General features: G+C 44.8%; 1 protein-coding gene across 2 annotated transcripts in view; it reads right to left on the bottom strand.

Annotated features, from left to right (window-relative positions):
- Positions 1-345: 345 nt before the first annotated feature.
- The window catches only part of aldh1a3 (aldehyde dehydrogenase 1 family, member A3), a 97,431-nt gene continuing 80,597 nt past the window's right edge, over positions 346-17,179 (bottom strand). Inside the window, exons 10-13 of one of the 2 annotated variants that reach the window (XM_052040410.1) lie at positions 15,457-15,621; positions 15,216-15,373; positions 12,775-12,849; positions 346-1,637 (exon numbers count right to left, since the gene is read on the bottom strand). In XM_052040410.1, coding sequence (XP_051896370.1) covers positions 1,565-1,637; positions 12,775-12,849; positions 15,216-15,373; positions 15,457-15,621 — 471 coding nt within the window. In that variant the 3' untranslated portion in view covers positions 346-1,564. The remainder of the gene's footprint in view (positions 1,638-12,774; positions 12,850-15,215; positions 15,374-15,456; positions 15,622-17,179) is intronic. The other variant, XM_052040411.1, reaches the window with a different exon arrangement.

Here is a 17,179-nt window from a genome sequence, read left to right as displayed (position 1 = left end):
CCAATGACCAGGAATGTTGAGCTGCCTTTTCTGCTAATCTATTATTAAACTGTGTTCCAATAATGGCCACAGAAGTACAGCCCTGTGTCTATCTGAACCTTTAATTCCAAAATTCTTCAAGGTACTGCACACATCATTAAACATTGGCTAAACTTCTTTGTTTCCCTTTATCCCAGCTGTTGTGTTCTCTACTTTTCAAACTCACTTTCCTAATTTCTAAATTTGTTTAGCCACCCCCTTTGTTTTCAATGTTGCCTCTCCCTTCTGAAATGGCTGTTGTCAAATATTTGCTATTCTCACTAAGTTTTTATTCGTTGATGAGTTAGAAATGAATATTCAGAATATCAAAGAATCTGCTGACAACTTTATTGGCCATAAGAGAGTTACTCAGTACTGTGATTTTGGGCTTTTAAGGTCATAATTGTGGTACATGGTATATTGGAGCACTTAAGTAACAATTTATTTTGTTTGATTAAATAATTGGAGCTAGCATCTTCTTAATCTGTTCTGTTACTGATCACATGAAGACACAACCTCTGTGTAGAAAAGCACCTTTATGTTCTGTGATTGGCTAGATGAAGCATAGCTGGAAAGGGAAGGTCTTTGTTGTGTTGGATGATCTTTCCTTCTTCCTTGTTTCCCCTTTTCTCTGCTCAATGCAGGTACATCAAAGGCTTCTCACACTTTTATTATAGTGTTATAATGAAATAGTAGTTTCAATGTAGGGAGGAAATTCTCGTAATTCAAACAATAATTTATAACTAAACATAGCTACAGAGTTCATCAAAATAGGAAAGTGATCAATGAAACCCATATCAACACACAAGGCATCTACTGGTGGTAAATGTGATGGTTCAAAATTTATTATCTGCAACTGAAGCAAAATGACCAACATGCTAACAGTCACCACCATAGAGCCAAATGGTAATTGTTACTGATGGGTTAAACCCCATTTCACTCCAACATTGAGATTTGGAAGGTTTAAGGTACATTAGTTTCTATGTTTAAGGATTATATGTAAGAAATTATCTTTCAAAGTTGAAGACCTGACACTGAGCTTTGCCCATTGGGAATTTGGGAAACACATAGGGTGTGATTGGTTATTCTCCCTCTGGGAAGTGCTTTGAAGTGCTGTTCTACATTAAAGGCAAGTTGTTGTTGACTGTTAGTTGCCAGTCATGGGCAGGCAGATTGCCTCTTGTTGGTAATCTCCCAGTGAATGAAGCTCTGTGTGAAATTTAGAGGTTCCCCAGTGATGGTGAATTTACTAACTGTGCCAGCTTAAACCAGCTAATAACCAGTGTCCTATGTATGAAGACAATAGACAGTCTCCTTCAGTCACTGGGTACAGTTACTGTAAAACGCTAATATCAGAATAAATCTACAAGTTCTAAAGGAAATAAAAAAATATTTTCTTTGTGCAAAGTCAGAAATTATTTTTTAAGAACTTAAGCATTTTGCCCAGTTATAAAACTCAATTTTGTCAGTGTCCTTATGTTTCTCTATCTTTCAGCTTTTCTTCAGACTTCTCCCGGAACCATTTCATTGTCTATCTCACTTCAGTTTATTGGCATTTGTGTGAGATTTTGATGGTGACAGTTTTCACTTCTGTGTACTCGTTCAGTCCATATTCACCCCTGTAGTGCACAACACAATAAACCTCAGTGTCAACCAGGTATATACAGGCATCAACTTAAATTTTCTAAGCAGCAATTGTTACAGTGAAATCCATAACCAATTTGAAATCTATAGCAGTGCAACTCTTCACCCTTGTCGCCAGCTCTGGAAATGACTTCCGGCATCTTCTCAAAGTCCAGTGTGAAATAAAAGTGCATCAATACTTTCAGTGATGAAAGGTCTTCAGTCTGATATGCTAACTCTGTTTCTCCTTCCACAGACACTGCCTGATCTGCTGAGTGTTTCCAGCATTTTCTGTTCTTCCTTCAGATTTCCAGCATCTACAGTTTTTTTTTTGATTCTCAATTCCTTTCACTGTGTTTGGCTTGAATGAGTAAACTGGCTGCGCACAATGTGCCCATTTAACCCCATCCCCTGCCCCCAAATCACTCACCCCCCAAACTTCGCAGAATATATCCAGAAAGCAGCAGCATCCTGCTCTAGAAGGATGAAGTCACTTGGGTGGGGATTTCTCAGCTGCTGATCCACAGTTTGGTTAGACATTCCTGCTTGTTTTTCGGTAAAATTAAAACTGCTATAAAGCTCCCTTTAGCTGTGAACCTGACAATCAAATGAAGGAAGGTGACAATAGCTACTGAAACTTACCTGGCAGCTAACCATTTAATGCTGGATAATACTGAATTGTTCTGTCCATTATCAATAGACATCATTCTGTTTAACAAACTGCCTACTGCTTCTGTCAGACAGCAGCAGCAGGAAGTTATGAGTTTATTCTTTGCACAAGATGTCATTCTCAGCTAATTACCTGGCATTTTAGTTTGTGGTAAAATAATAGATTAAAAACATTTTTAAAAGCTGATTTGGTCCACTAATTATTGGTAACAGCTGACCTATGCAGCAGGCACACCGCTGTAGAGCTGTGAGCACCCTGCTTAATAACTGTGTAGCCAAGGGCCAGTAATCTTCACAACAGGAAGCAACTGGCAGGCTTAGACTTAGCTGGTTTATTTATATGTACCAACAGCAATAAGGTCAAATTTCTCAATTTGGCTCAATCCAAATGAGACTGGGACAGATGCAGAATCACATTGGACTCCTGCCTGTTGATTAACTAAAGGGAACCCTACCATTCAACATTTAAAGGTGCAAATTCATTACAAGTTAGAGGCGGTGTTGAGATCGCACAGAAGGTTCTCTGAGCTCAGCTTATCACTCCGAGTGTGTGAGGAAGGATAACTTCCACCCTGGCCCTTCAAAGACCGCCTCTTTGCAGCAGCTACATGGAGTCTCTGGCATCGAACCTCAGAGGGATTTTTGGGCCTTGGTGTGGGCACGGTAGTGTAGCGGTTAGCGTAATGCTTTACAGCGCCAGCGACCCGGGTTCAAATCCAGCCACCGTCTGTAAGGAGTTTGTACGTTCTCCCCGTGTCTGCGTGGGTTTCCTCCGGGTGCTCTGGTTTCCTCCCACAATCCAAAGATGTACAGGTTAGGAAGTTGTGGGCATGCTGTGTTGGCGCCGGAAGCGTGGCGACACTTGCAGGTTGCCCCCTGAACATTCTACGCAAAAGATGTATTTCACTGTGTGTTTCGATGTACGTGTGACTAATAAAGAAATCTTATCAAGGATACGGATGTCCAGCTCTCATTCTGCAATACTTTGAGTCTATTTAAAATTTCTATGACATCACAAGGTCAACAAAGGTAAATGAGTTATCGGCTGTACAAGAAACCAAGTGAAACACAGAAGCAAAGTGTACTGTCTGTCAGAATATTCAAGCAAAAACATTTGAGGTGCCGTATGGCTCCTTGTGCTGTGCCCTGGATTAGGGCAGTGCTTGGCCTCTCTGTTCTAGTGCAAGTCTACAAAATAAAAACAAAGAAACACCATCTCTCAGTGGATAGCAAGGCAGAATTTTTTTGGGGATTATTGCAAGGAATACTTTTATACAGTGAGCTGTTGTGATCCGCAAATTGCTGCTTGAACAGATGGTGAAAGAAGGTTCAACAATAAATATCAGAAGGGAATAAGATTAACACTGTATTTATTATTTCAGTGTTTTGAGAGCCCCCAGACAATGCCACGTATCTTTCCTCCATTAGTTAATTCTTCAGAGGTAGCTGTTATGAAGGATGAACAGATGGCTGGGGGTTGGGGGAAGAGGGGGGCTTTGAGTATGAAAGGCAGTGGGGATAGAAGATTACACAGAACATACTCTGGGGCAATGCCCAACAATGAAAGCTGGAACACAGTCTTAAGGAGGGGGTGAACAGTTACAGAAATTAAACCTGGAGATTTTAATCAACTAATTAATAAAATAATTGGATCAATAACTTGCTCTGCCCGGCAAAAAGCACTCTTTGAGGAATGGGAAATGAGATCGACTTTCAGACCACCTTTCCAATAATTAAGTTGCAGAGGCTTTAGTGGTTGCAGTCCCATCTTGGGACTCTTGAGTTGGTCCAATATGATTCCTCCCACGCCAGGAAATGAACTCTTGTACCAGTGCGATTCCCACTCATTGCATTCATAGAACAGTGCAGCACAGGAACAGGCCCCTCAGCCCACGACGTCTGTACCAACCATGATGCCAATTTAACCTAATCCTATCTGCTTGCACATGGTCTATATCCCTCTATTCCCTGTGTGTTCATGCGCCTGTCTAAACATTGCTATTGTATCTGCTTCTACCACCTCCCCTGACAGTGTGTTCCAGGCACCCACCACTCTCTGTGTAAATAAAAAAAACTTGCCTCGTAAATCTTCTTTAAATTTCCCCCCCCTCGCCATAACACTATGCCCTCCAGCATTTGACATTTCCACCCTGGGACAAAAGACTCTGTCTATTCACCCTATCGACACCTCTCATTCAAAGGCATTTAGCTGTTCCAGAGGAATCTGGCCCATCCCATTCCAGACCTGAGCTCTTCCAGCAGGCTACACCCCATTCTATTCCAGGAATGGAGCTGGACCAGTACGAGCCCTGCATAATCCACGCGAGGCATTCGTTGTCCCCAGCAGGATTCCTCCTCGCCCCAGGGAAAGGTGGCCTGTAAAACAATCTCATTTCCTGTTCCTCAAGGACTGCTTGTTGCCAGGCAGAGCAAGTTATTGACCCAATCATCTCAATAATTATTCAGCGACATCTCTGGGTTTAATTTTTGTAATCATTCATCTCCTCCTTAAAACTGTGCTCCAGCTTTCATTGTTGGGCACTGTTTCAGAGTATGAGTTCTGTGCATCCCTGTGCCCATCCTATTCACAGCAGTTACAATAGGCCATCTGCCCATTTCACTCCAGAGCACAGAGGTCCAACTCCAAGAGGACAATTGCCAATTCCCAAACTCAGAATATTGATCTGGTCCGGTAAGATATCTGCCCATTCCATTCCATAGAACTGAGCTGTCCAGTTAGATATGGGTAACGTCCATTCTAGGAGCAACAAGCAATCTGCTGGAGGAACTCAGCGGGTCGAGCAGCATCTGTGGGAGGAAAGAAATTGTTGTCGTTTCGGGTCGAAACCCTGCATCAGGACTGAGAGTGGGGAGGGGAGATAGCCGGTATAGAGAGGAGAAAGGGAGTGGCGAGAAAGGAGTCTGAGGTGATTGGTGGACTGAGGGAGGGGTGTAAGATGGCAGGCAGGTGGTGCCAGGTAGGGGAGGTAGCGGGGGTGGAGTTGGAAGACTGTGGCAGGTGAATGATAGATGGAGGCAGACCGAGACAGAGAGAGAGAGAGAGAGAGAGAGAGAGAGAGAGAGAGAGAGAGAGAGAGATGAAAAAGAAAAAAAAACAACAGATGGAGCAAGATGGGGGGGGAGGGGAGTGTGAGGGTTGGAGATGCCTGCTGGAGGGAGTTGAGCAGGAACACCAAGGTCTGCCAGTAAAGGAGGTGAGAATGGGAGTCATTAGGGGAGAGGTGAACGACAGAAGAACTTTGCGTTCCTGCTTAACTCCTTCTAGAAGCTGTCTCCTATCTTCACGTATTTAGCAGCAGAGAGCTGTGCCCCAGTATGAAGCCAGTCAGTGCACAGTTACACTGTGAACACCTACCCCATCTCTACAAAGTGCATCATCACGGGAACTCACCAACCAGTTCCTCTTCCTTTGAGCCACAGTTCCCCATCCTTCCATTAGGAGGGAAATTGCAACCACAAGCTGTCTGAGAGGGTACATGCCAACCCAGAAATATCTTTTTTAACAACCTTTTGAGCCCAGCATGGACTGATTGTGCATCAGACTGATTGGCAGGCACGGTAGCGTAGTGGTTAGCGTAACGGTATTACAGCGCCGGTGACCCGGGTTCAATTCCGGCCGCCGTCTGCAAGGAGTTTGTATGTTCTCCCCGTGTCTGCGTGGGTTTCCTCTGGGTGCTTCGGTTTCCTCCCACATTCCAAAGGCGTACGGGTTAGGAAGTTGTCAGCATGCTATGTTGGCGCCAGAAGCGTGGCGACACTTGTGGGCTGCCCCCAGAACACTCTACGCAAAAGATGCATTTCACTGTGTGTTTTGATGTACATGTGACTAATAAAGAAATCTTATCTATCTATCTATCTATGAATGACCTGTTCTAGTAATTACAGACAACATGCCAGACTCCTCCATCACAATCTCTGGCTTGTCCTGTCCCACCAACAGGGCAGACCCAACAGTGGTTTACAGCTTCTTAGGAGGAGTTCTCAACCTTGACTCCAAATCTCACAAAGTCTTATTGCATCACATCAAATACTTCATCAGAAACCTCCTCCTCACTGCCACCACTTGCCCTCCCTCAGCTGATGAACAACGTTGAACAACACTTAGAAGAAACAGTGAATGTAGCAGGGACACAGAATGCACTCTGGGCGGGGACTTCAATGTCCATCATTAAGAGTGGGCAGGTAGCTTCACGACAGACTGAGCTGGCTGAGTCCGGAAGGTTAGAAATGCCAAAATGCATCAATGGCAGGTAGTGAATGAACCTACACAAGGAATAAACCTACTTGACCTCACCATCACCAATCTGTAACTTCATGGCCCAGCATATCCCTCACTCTACCACTGCTGTCAAGTGCTATAGGAGGGTTTGCCGGGAGCAGCCCGGATATACCTTATAGTGAGATGCCATCCCAGTGAAGCTAAAACACAGGGCTACATACTGGCTAATTGCAGATGCAGCATGCAATGGACACAGATAACCTTAAATCAATATTGAAGCTCTGCACTTCTACCATGTCTATTCATGAATGGTGGTGGAAAATTAAACAGCTAACAGAAGGAAGGGACTCTGAGATCATCCCCATCCTCAGTGACCATGGGCCACAGCAGTGAGAGCTAAAGAAAAGGCTGAAGCATTCACAACTATGTCCAGGGTACTGAACAAATTATCCAAATCAGCTTCTTCCTGAGGTCCCCACATCACAGAAGTCAGTCTCCAGCCAATTTGATTCTTTTAATGTGATATCAGGAAATGGTTGACAGCATTGGTTACAGTTGTGGGACTGGATACAGCTGGAATACTGAAACCTGTGCTCCAGAACTAGCTGTGTTTCTAACCAGGCTGTTCCAGTACAGTTGCAACACTGACATCTACCTGACAAAGTGGAAAATTACCCAGGTGTGTATGCCAAAGAGCAGGACAAATCCAATCCAGCTAAATTGCCGCTAAATCAATATTCTCGCAATCATCTGCAAAGTGAGTGTGTCATCAACAACGTTTTTTCAAGTGGTACCGTGTCCAATAACATGCTCACCAATGCCCAGTTTGAATTTCTGCAGACTTTATCCAAGCGTGGACCCAAGAGCTGAATTCCAGAGGTGAGGAGAGAGTAACTGCCCTTGACGTCAAGGCAGCATTCAAACAGACGTGGCATCGAGATACATCAGTTGGTCTCAAAGGGAAAATGCTCCACTTGTGGAGTCAAACTTCACATAATGGGAAATAGTTGTGGTTATTGGAGATCAATCAATCCCACCCAGGACCTCATTGTAGGTTCAACCATCTTCAGCTGTTTCATCAGTGACTTTCCTTCCATTATGAGACGGGGGATGATTGCTGAGGATTACACTCTGTTCAATTCTGAAGGGTCCCAGGCCGGAAACATTAACCCTATTTCTCTTTCCACAGATGCTGCCTGAACTGCTGAGTGTTTCCAGCAATGCTTTTATTTCAGATTTCCAGCATCTGCAGCTCTTTGATTTTCATTGATCTATTCCAGGGGGTATTATCCCTCCAAGTCAATGCATTATTCCAAGAGGATACCCATTTTGGAAAACGGATACCTACCCAAACTGTTCCCTTGAATGGAACTCCCATATCAGGAATGTATCCACCCATCACAAGCCACATCTAATTCTAGAGCATATATATAACATCCCATTAGAGTTTTCAAATCCTTACACAGGATGCCAGTGAGGTCAGTATGTAAAGGTCATATCAGTTGCCGTTGAGAAGCCAGCAAACTCCCTGAGCTGCTCCAGTCTAAATGGTAAAGGTAGTCCAGTGTTGTTGTTGGGAGTTCCCGGATTTGGGCTCAGTGATGAAGAAGGATGGGTGAAATATTTCCAAGTTGGGATGGCGAGGGAATTGGGGAGGGACCTGCAGCTGCTGCAGTCATAGAGTCATAGAGTAATATAGCACTGAAACAGGCACTTCAGCCCAACTGGTCCATGCCAACCACAGCATCCTCCCTGCTAGTCCCAGTTGCCTGCTTTTGGCCCATAACGCTCCAAGCCCCTCCCCTCCATTTACCTATCCAAATACCTCTTAAATGTCGCAATTGCATCCGCCTCGACCATTTCCTCTAGCAGTTCATTCCAGGTACTTACTACCCTCTGTAAAGAAGTTACCTCTCAGGCCTCTTTTAAATTTCTCCCCTCTTATCTTGTATTGGTGCCCTCTAGTTACGGATTCCCCAACCCTGGGGAAAAGACTATGACCGTCCACCTTATCCATACCCCTCATGATTTTATAAACTTCTATGAGGTCACTCCTCATTCTCCTACGCTCCAAGGAATAAAGATCCAGTGTGGCCAACCTCTCCCTATAACTCAGGCCCTCCAATCCAGGCAGCATCCTTGTAAATCTCTTCTGCACCCTCAGCTTGACAATGTTTTTCCTATAACAGGGTGACCAAAACTGTACACAATACTCCAAGTGCGTCCTCACCATCTACTATATAACTGCAACATAATGTTCCTACTCCTAAACTCGATGCCCTGACTGATGAAGGCCAGCACGCTAAATGCCTCCTTCGCCACCTAGGCTACTTGCATGGCCATTTTCAGTGAACTATGCACTTGTATTCCAGTTCCCTCCATTCCACAATACTCGTCAGTGCCCTGCCATTCACTGTATAGGTTCTACCCTGGTTTGAATGTCCAAAATGCATCACCTCACATTTATCCAAGTTGAAATCCATTTGCCATTCCTCAGTCCATCTCCCTAACTGATCACAATCTCCTTGTAGTTCATTGTAACCTGCTTCACTATCAACAAGACCCCCTAATTTAGTATCATCAGCAAACTTGCTAATCGTGCCATGTACATTCATATCCAAATCATTTACATAACTAATGAATAACAGAGGTCCCAACACTCACCCCTGGGGAACCCCTCCAGTCACAGGCCTCCAGTCGGAGACTCAACGTTCAATCATCACCCTATCATCCAGCCAATTCTGAATCTACCTCATCAGCTCCCCCTGAATCCCATGCGACCTAACCCTCCAGATCAGCCTGCCATGTGGGACCTTGTCAAAGGCCTTACTAAAGTCCATATAGACAACATCCACTGCCCGACCTTCATATATCCCCTTAGTTACCTCTTTGAAAAACTCCAAAAGATTTGTCAGACATGAGCTCCCATGCACAAAACCATGCTGACTATCCCTGATCAGGCCTTGACTATCCAAGAGATGGTAGATCTTGTCTCTCAGAGTTCCCTCCACAGCTTCCCTACAACTGAAGTCAGGCTCACTGGCCTGTGGTTCCCTGGCCTTTCCTTGCTCCCCCTCCTGAACAATGGAACAACATTAGCCACCCTCCAGTCTTCTGGAACTTTGCCAGTGGCTAACTACGAAGCAAATATCTCTACAAGGGCCTCCGCAATTTCTTCCCTGGCCTCCCATAAGGTCTGGGGTTGCACTTGGTCGGGCCCTGGGGACTTGCCCACCTTAATGCACTTCAAGGCTGCAAATACCTCCTTCCTTTTAACATGCATATGTTCCAAGACCTCACTACTTATTACCCTCATTTCTCTGGCATCCATGATATTCTCTTTAGTAAACACCGAGGAGAAATAGACATTAAAAATCTCAGCCATGTCCTGTGGCTCCATGTATAGGCGGCCCTGATGGTCTTTAAGAGGACCTAGTCTCTCCCTGGTCACCCTTTTACTGTTAATATAATTGAAGAACCTCTTGGGATTATCATTAATCCTGCCTGCCAAATCCATCTCATACCCTCCTTTTGCCCTCCTGATTTTCCTTAAACTTCTTATATTCGTTGAGGGATTTATTTGTACCCAGCTGCCTAAACGTGATGTACGCTTCTTTTTTTTCCTGACCAGAGTCTCAATATCTCTCGTCAGCCAGGGTTCCTTGAACTTGGTATGTCCACCCTTCACCCTATCAGGAACATGCTGCCCCTGGACTCTTGATATGACCCTTTTAATAGCCTCCCACTTGCCAACTGTTCCTTTGCCTTTAAATAGACTCATTCAGTCGACCACAGCCAGATCCTGCCTAATGCCCTCAAAGCTGGCCCTGGTCCAGTTCAGGACTTTAACCTATGGACCCGTTCTGTCTTTTTCCATAATTATTTTAAGACTAACAGAATTGTGGTCACCGGACTCAAAGTGCTCCTCAACTGCCACTTCAGTTACTTGGCCTGTCTTGTTCCCTAAGAGGAAGTCTAGCGTTGCTCCTTCCCGAATTGGTTCCTCCATATATTGCGTGACGAAACTGACTTGGACACACTGCACAAATTCCACCCCATCCAGGCCCTTTGCATTCTGGGTGGCCCAGTCAATACCGGGAAAGTTGAAATCTCCCACTAGCACTGCCCCACTATTCTCACAACTATGTGCAACTTCTCAACATATCTGCTCCTCAAGTTCCCACTGACCATTGGGGGGGGGGGTCTATAATATAGTCCTACCAAGGTGACCATCCCCTTCTTATTTCTAAGTTCTACCCAAATAGCCTCGTTAGATGATCCCTCAAGAATCTCTTCTCTAAGCACTGCTGTTATCTCCTCCCTTATCAAAAAGGCAACACCCCCTCCTCTCTTACCTGTTCCTCTGTCACACCTAGAGCATTGGCATCCTGGAACATTGAGCTGCCAGTCCTGCCCTTCTCTCAGCCACATACTGTATCTGTTGTGGCCACAATATCCCAGTCCCTAGAGGCAATCCACGCCCTCAGTTCATCCACCTTACCCGTTAAGCTACGTGCATTGAAATAGATGCAATTTAAAGCAGTGTCCTATCTGCCCTTTTACTGTAAACATGGCTATCCTGATTGCTGGGCTTACACTCTTTGGTTGCTGCACCTACCCCTGTCTCCTCTCTGACTTCACTCTCTAGAGTCCCACACCCTGCCAGTCTAGTTTAAACCCTCCCTGGTGGCAAAAGCAAATTTTCCCGCTAAGATATTGGTCCCCCTCCAGTTCAAGTGCAACCCGTCCCTCTTGTACAGGTCGCCTCTACCCCAGAAGAGATCCCAGTGATCCAAGAACCTGAATCCCTACCCCCTGCACCAGCCACGCATTCCTCTGGCCTATCTTTCTATATCTGACCTCGCTAGCACGTGGAGTAATTTGGAGATCACTACCCTCGAGTCCTGCATTTTAATTTCTTACCTAACTCCCTATACTCATTCTGCAGAACCTCATCCCTTGTTCTACCTATGTCGTTTGTACCAACGTGTACAACAACTTCTGGCTGTTCACCTTCCCCTTCGAGAGTTTTCATTGGCCAAAGGTTTGGGAGGTGCTGACAAAGTCGCAAGCTGCCACAGAACATTTTGTAGGTGATATAAATGGCAACTTGGCTTTGTTACAGGAGGAGTGAGCAATAGTTTAGGGAGGTGTTAGGTGCCAATCAAGAGGCTTGATAAGGTGTTAGTCAAAACAGCTCTTGCAACTGGATTCTAGTCCTCCTCAGAACAGCAGTAGAACTGCAACTGTTCCAAGGATCTGAGCTTTCCATACCTGAGACATACCTATCCAGGTGCAGGACAGTCGGATACTGACCCACCATATTCCAGAAAAAAAGTGTATCCACCCACCATATTCCAGTAGGGAGGATACTCACCCACAGTATTCCACACCTGTGCCTGTAGTTTTTCCAGCAGGATGCTTACATGAACAGATAATCACACTGGGTTATTACTGTAGAATACCCACTCATCTGTTCCAGAGCTCTCTTGCTGCAATAGGAGACGCACCCATAATATCACAGGGGCCAGAAGTGGACCAGTTACATCAGCACCCATTCCTTTCTGGTTCCTTTAGTAGACCTGCTATTCCCCTTCCAGGGAATTGAACTCCTGTTCTAATAGGAAACCTTCCTATCCCATGCTGGAACTTCCTGCTGTTCCAAAAAAAATTCCTGCCCAATCATTTCCAGGGCTCTGTTCCAGTACAGACCTGCCTAGACAATGTGAAGCATCTGAGCAATTGTATAAGGATGACTGTCCATCCTTTGTTGGGACACCAGTCTCCTGTTCCAGGACGATCCAGTAAGGTCTGTCCTGTTCTACCATGATCCAGCAAACATTCTCTTATTCCACCAGGATCCAGTAAGATCTCTTCCCATTCCAGCTGTCTGATCTGTGTAATGTACCAATCCATGATGTTTTAGGGCACTGTACTCCTGTTTCAGAAGGATACCTGCACTTTCTCTTCCAGGCACTGGAGTTCCACACTCATGTAAAGTGCACTGCTATTGTTATTTTGTTTGAGAACAAAAAGGCTGATTCAATGAACAAAATTAGAAGAAAAGAATAAAGGACAGAAAGAGAAGTGTCTGTCCTCAGTTTCACTGTATCTGCAGGATGGGGAAGAATGTTCAGCACATTGAGCACACCCAAGCACTGGGAACAACTGACAACCACATATTGCTGGAATTTAAACAAAAATATAAAGTGCAACATCCTCACATTTCTCTTCCATTTCCGGACATTTTGAAGCCTCCAAAAGGTGCTTGAGCATGGAGAGCGTTATAGCAGTTAATCCTGTAAAAGAAAACAAAAGTCACATTAAACCACTGCATCTCCCTACCCCAGTCAAGAGGCCAGTGCTGTTTCCCAGCCTCTGGCCAGCATGCAGCGGGCATCTTCTTGTGCTGCTGCGTCAGAGCCAGTCGCCTGCAAAGATGCTCAAAGTCATTGCTCAGTCCTTAGGTGGCAAGAAGAAGTCATTTCACTCACAATGATCACACTAGGCAGATGGTTAACTCTTTGCAGTGTTTAGTAGCAAATGTTGTGCCTTTGTCCAAGAAGGGAAGTAAGGATAATCCAGGTAATTATAGGCCAGTGAGCCTTGCGTCAGTGGTGGGGAAGCTATTGGAGAGGATACTTAGGGATAGGATTTATGCACATTTGGAAAGGCATGGCCTGCTTGGGGACAGTCAGCATGGCTTTGTGCAGGGCAGACCACGTCTTACAAACTTGATTGAGTTCTTTGAAGAGGTGACAAAGGTGCTTGATGAGGGTAAGGCAGTGGACGTTATCTACATGGACTTTAGTGAGGCATTTGATAAGGTTCCTCATGGTAGGTTTGATTCAGAAGATAAAGATACATGGGATCCAGGGTGAATTGCTGGTTTGGATTGGGAACTGGCTTGCCAATAGAAGACAGAGTCGAGGTGGAAGGCTGTTATTCTGGCTGGAGGTCTATGACCAGTGGTGTTCCGCAGGGATCGGTGCTGTGATATACGTATATCAATGATTTTGTTGAAAACGTAGACGGGTGGATTAGCAAGTTTGCAGATGACACCAAGATTGGTGAAGTTGTGGACAGTGTAAAGGACTATCAAAGAATACAGCGGGATAGAGATATGGGCAGGAAGTGGCAGATAGAGTTTAATCTGGGCAAGTGTGAAGTGTTACATTTTGGGAGGTCAAATGAAAGGAGAAAGTGTACAGTTAATAGTAAGCCCTTTAATAGCATTGAGGTACAGAGGGATCTTGAGTTCCAGGTCCATAGTTCATTGAAAGTGGCTCAACATCTTAGGAACAGCTTCTTCCCCTCTGCCATCAGATTTCTGAATGGTCCATGAACCCATGAACACTCCCTCTCATTATTCCTCTTTTTGCACTATTTATTTATTGTTGTAACTTATAGTAATTTTTATGTCTTGCAGTGTACTGCTCCCACAAAACAACAAATTGCATGACATATCTCAGTGATAATAAACCTGTTTCTAATTCTGATTCTGAAGGTGGTAAGGAAGGTGTATGGAATGGTTGCCTTCATTGGTAGGGGTGTTGAGTAGAAGAGTAAGGGATTCATACTGCAGCTATATAAAGCTTTGTGTCATTGGGTTGTAAATGACCCAGGCAGACTATGAGGTGTTGTTCCTCTAGCTTCAGAGGAAAGGATTCATGGATGTGCTGAAAGCCTCCTTGAAAAACATACAATATCCCCACTGACTGGTGGAAATCCCTGTCCTGTGACCGCTCAAAGTGAAGAAGGTCACTGTGAGATGGCACTGAGAACATCGAGTCCCAGCATCAGAAGTGCACCACCCCACAAACCACCCACCCAACTGCTCCAACAGGCACCTCCCCATCTGTGGCAGAGTCTGTAGGTCTCTCGTTGTTCTCATCAGTCACCTCAGACTGGAGTGGAAGCAAATCATTCTGGATCCCAAGCGACTGCTTGAGAAGGGTAAGCAGGATTGGGTTGGAGCAATTATCAGGCCCTTGGCACAGGGTCAGACATTCCCAGACCAGTGCACAGGGCTGGTACAATTCATTCCAGCTACCTGCCATGTCCATAGCTTTTCAAATTTTTCCTTTGGAGGAAATTGTCCAGTTTTCTTTTGTAAGTTATGATTGGCTATGACCCCATTACCAGTTCAAGCAGTGCTTTTCTGGTGCAGTTCTCACCTTCCCTTTGGTTCTTGTGTCACTGACCTTAACTCCATCTCTGATGTCCTTCTCCAACCCCTTCCTTTTGATCAGCCCACTGAAGCTGACTCCAATTCTCACTCCGATATTATCTTTACAATCAATGCAACTCCAACAGTTGCAGCCCTTCAGTCCTGCTCCTGACCTCTGCAGTGACTGTTAAGTGCTTCCCACTGATCCTGAAGCAGAGTTAGGGAGGGTTAGGGGAGAGGGGCTGGTTCCCCGATGATGCGGGCACCAACACCACGCTCAGCATCAGCAACCCCAACACGTAATAGGTCTGAGAAGGGCTCCTGTGTCCAGGAGCGTTGTTAACAGCCCTCCAGACAAAGACAAACATTGAATCTACAGCTCCCCACGCTAACTTTGAATACATTGCAGGCTTTGTTATTGGAAACACCTCACAGGGATATACAGGTGGTTCTAAGATGGTGACTCTAGATAAAAATGTACGATTTGAATTTTACCAAACTGTTCCGGACTGAAGCGCAGAGGCCACTGCCATTGCTCTGTCGATGTTTCTGGTGAACACTCCTGCCGTCAGCCCAAGTTCACTGCTGTTGGCTCTTCTAATCACTTCCTCTGTGCTTTTAAACTTCATTATCACTTGGACTGGTCCAAAGATCTGCACCACATGAAAGATATTGGTGACATCTATTCAGTGCTAAGTAATATTCTCATTGAATGCTTTGGTTGGTATGAGAGTACCTCCTCCTTTGCGATGCGCATGGTATCTGTCACCTCTGAGAAGACGGTGGGCTGAATGTAGTGGCCCACGTCACCAAAGGCACAGCCACCAGATTCCAGCCTGGCTCCTTCCTTCTTGCCACTTTCTATTAGCTCCAGAATTTTGTCAAACTGGTCCTGGTCAATCTACATGGACGGAGAGAAATGGTGATGAGAATTGACTGCAGGCTTGTACAGACTGCAGGCTTGTAGGGGCTTAAGCAGTACCTCAGCATGAATGCTATATTTAATTAGACCTGTCTGAAAGATCAATAGTCAAGGAAGGGACGCACATTCCGTTCACACATTGACGGTCCAATGTGGTAGAACAGGTCTTAGTTCACTCAGGCCTCATCTTGTCAACACTTTCAACATGAGTGTACTGAAGGGTTTAAGTGGTTTAAAACCTGATCTGTTGTGGCTACTCCATTTCAGGCCCCATGCATCAAAGAAGCTCCTTCTACAGGAATCATGCATGCATCTAGACTTTCGTCGATCGCAATCCTCGCAAAATCGCATGTTTTAGTTATTATATCAGAATCTGAGCACACAATTGCATCTTATTGTCGGCTGCAGACTCTAGCTTCAGGCTGCTCCTTCCTGAGACATGATTTCATTCCCAGTCCCCTATAGAGTTTCATGGATGGTACTACGAAACCTTTCACAACCAGGCTCCTTAAGGGTGTGGTAATGTATTACCAGCAACTTTTCAAAGTGATTTAACCATGGCATCCATTCAGTATGTGTGCTATTATTTAGGGAGAAGCCAAAAACTCATTTATACTACATCACCTTATTTAAGGAGTCAGATTCGTGCTGTTTAACTCCTTCCCTGCCATTCCTGAAATTTTGAAATTCGTCCTTGATGTTGTTCATTGATGGTCACTGAATTTTACATGAAATGGTTTAATTTACTCATTTTAAAGTACATGAGAATTCAATGCCTTCTCTCTTTTTAGGCAAACTTTAAAGGTGCTGAATTTATCCAATATGATTTATGGAAGTTTTATATGTTACAAGTCTCATTTACATACAATGGCACAGTCAATCAGCAAGAACACACAATAATGTTGCTGAAACCCCCATCAAGCAACACTACATAAGGCACCACTTTGACTGTGGGCAATGGTATAGATTGGGATAAGCTGCCGGTTACACGTCCCAGCAAATTTACACTCCTCGGTGAAGGTTATGGTCCTGAAGTTTCTAGGTAGAGCTTGGAGCTGATACAAAATCTCAGGATGAGACAATTCAAAGGTCTACCCCAGTTCTACAATGCTATGTGTCAACTTCATCTTCTCCTTCACCTCAGCTAACCTGCCCCTCATCCTGCTGAAACCACTCCAACCTGTTAACTTTTACATGATCCAATTCAATTTTGACATTCACAAAAACACTTTTTGTAAGACACAAGCTCACCCTTACTCTCTGCAACATGACCTCTGTTCCCCAATTTGTACCGAGTCCCATTCTGTCTTCAGTCTTTGCTGCAGCCTCACAATTTCCAAAAAGTTCTCCACCGGTATTCCAAGATCCTTCCCTTTCCCTCACCTCACTGAGAGTGCTCTCTGCCACTTGACACTAGTTGCAGTTCTCCCCACACTTCGTCTGCTTGTTGCCATTTGGAGCTTTCATCCCTCTCTCCCAGTTGGAAAATCAGAGCTATTAGCTCTAAGTTTTGGCAGCTGTTTAAGATAATTAGAAA

This window comes from Pristis pectinata, chromosome 28 (assembly GCF_009764475.1).
Source record: "Pristis pectinata isolate sPriPec2 chromosome 28, sPriPec2.1.pri, whole genome shotgun sequence".
Taxonomy (NCBI): Eukaryota; Metazoa; Chordata; class Chondrichthyes; order Rhinopristiformes; family Pristidae; genus Pristis; species Pristis pectinata.
The sequence above is the reverse complement of the archived record's forward strand: the minus strand, read 5'-3'. Positions and strand labels throughout refer to the sequence as shown.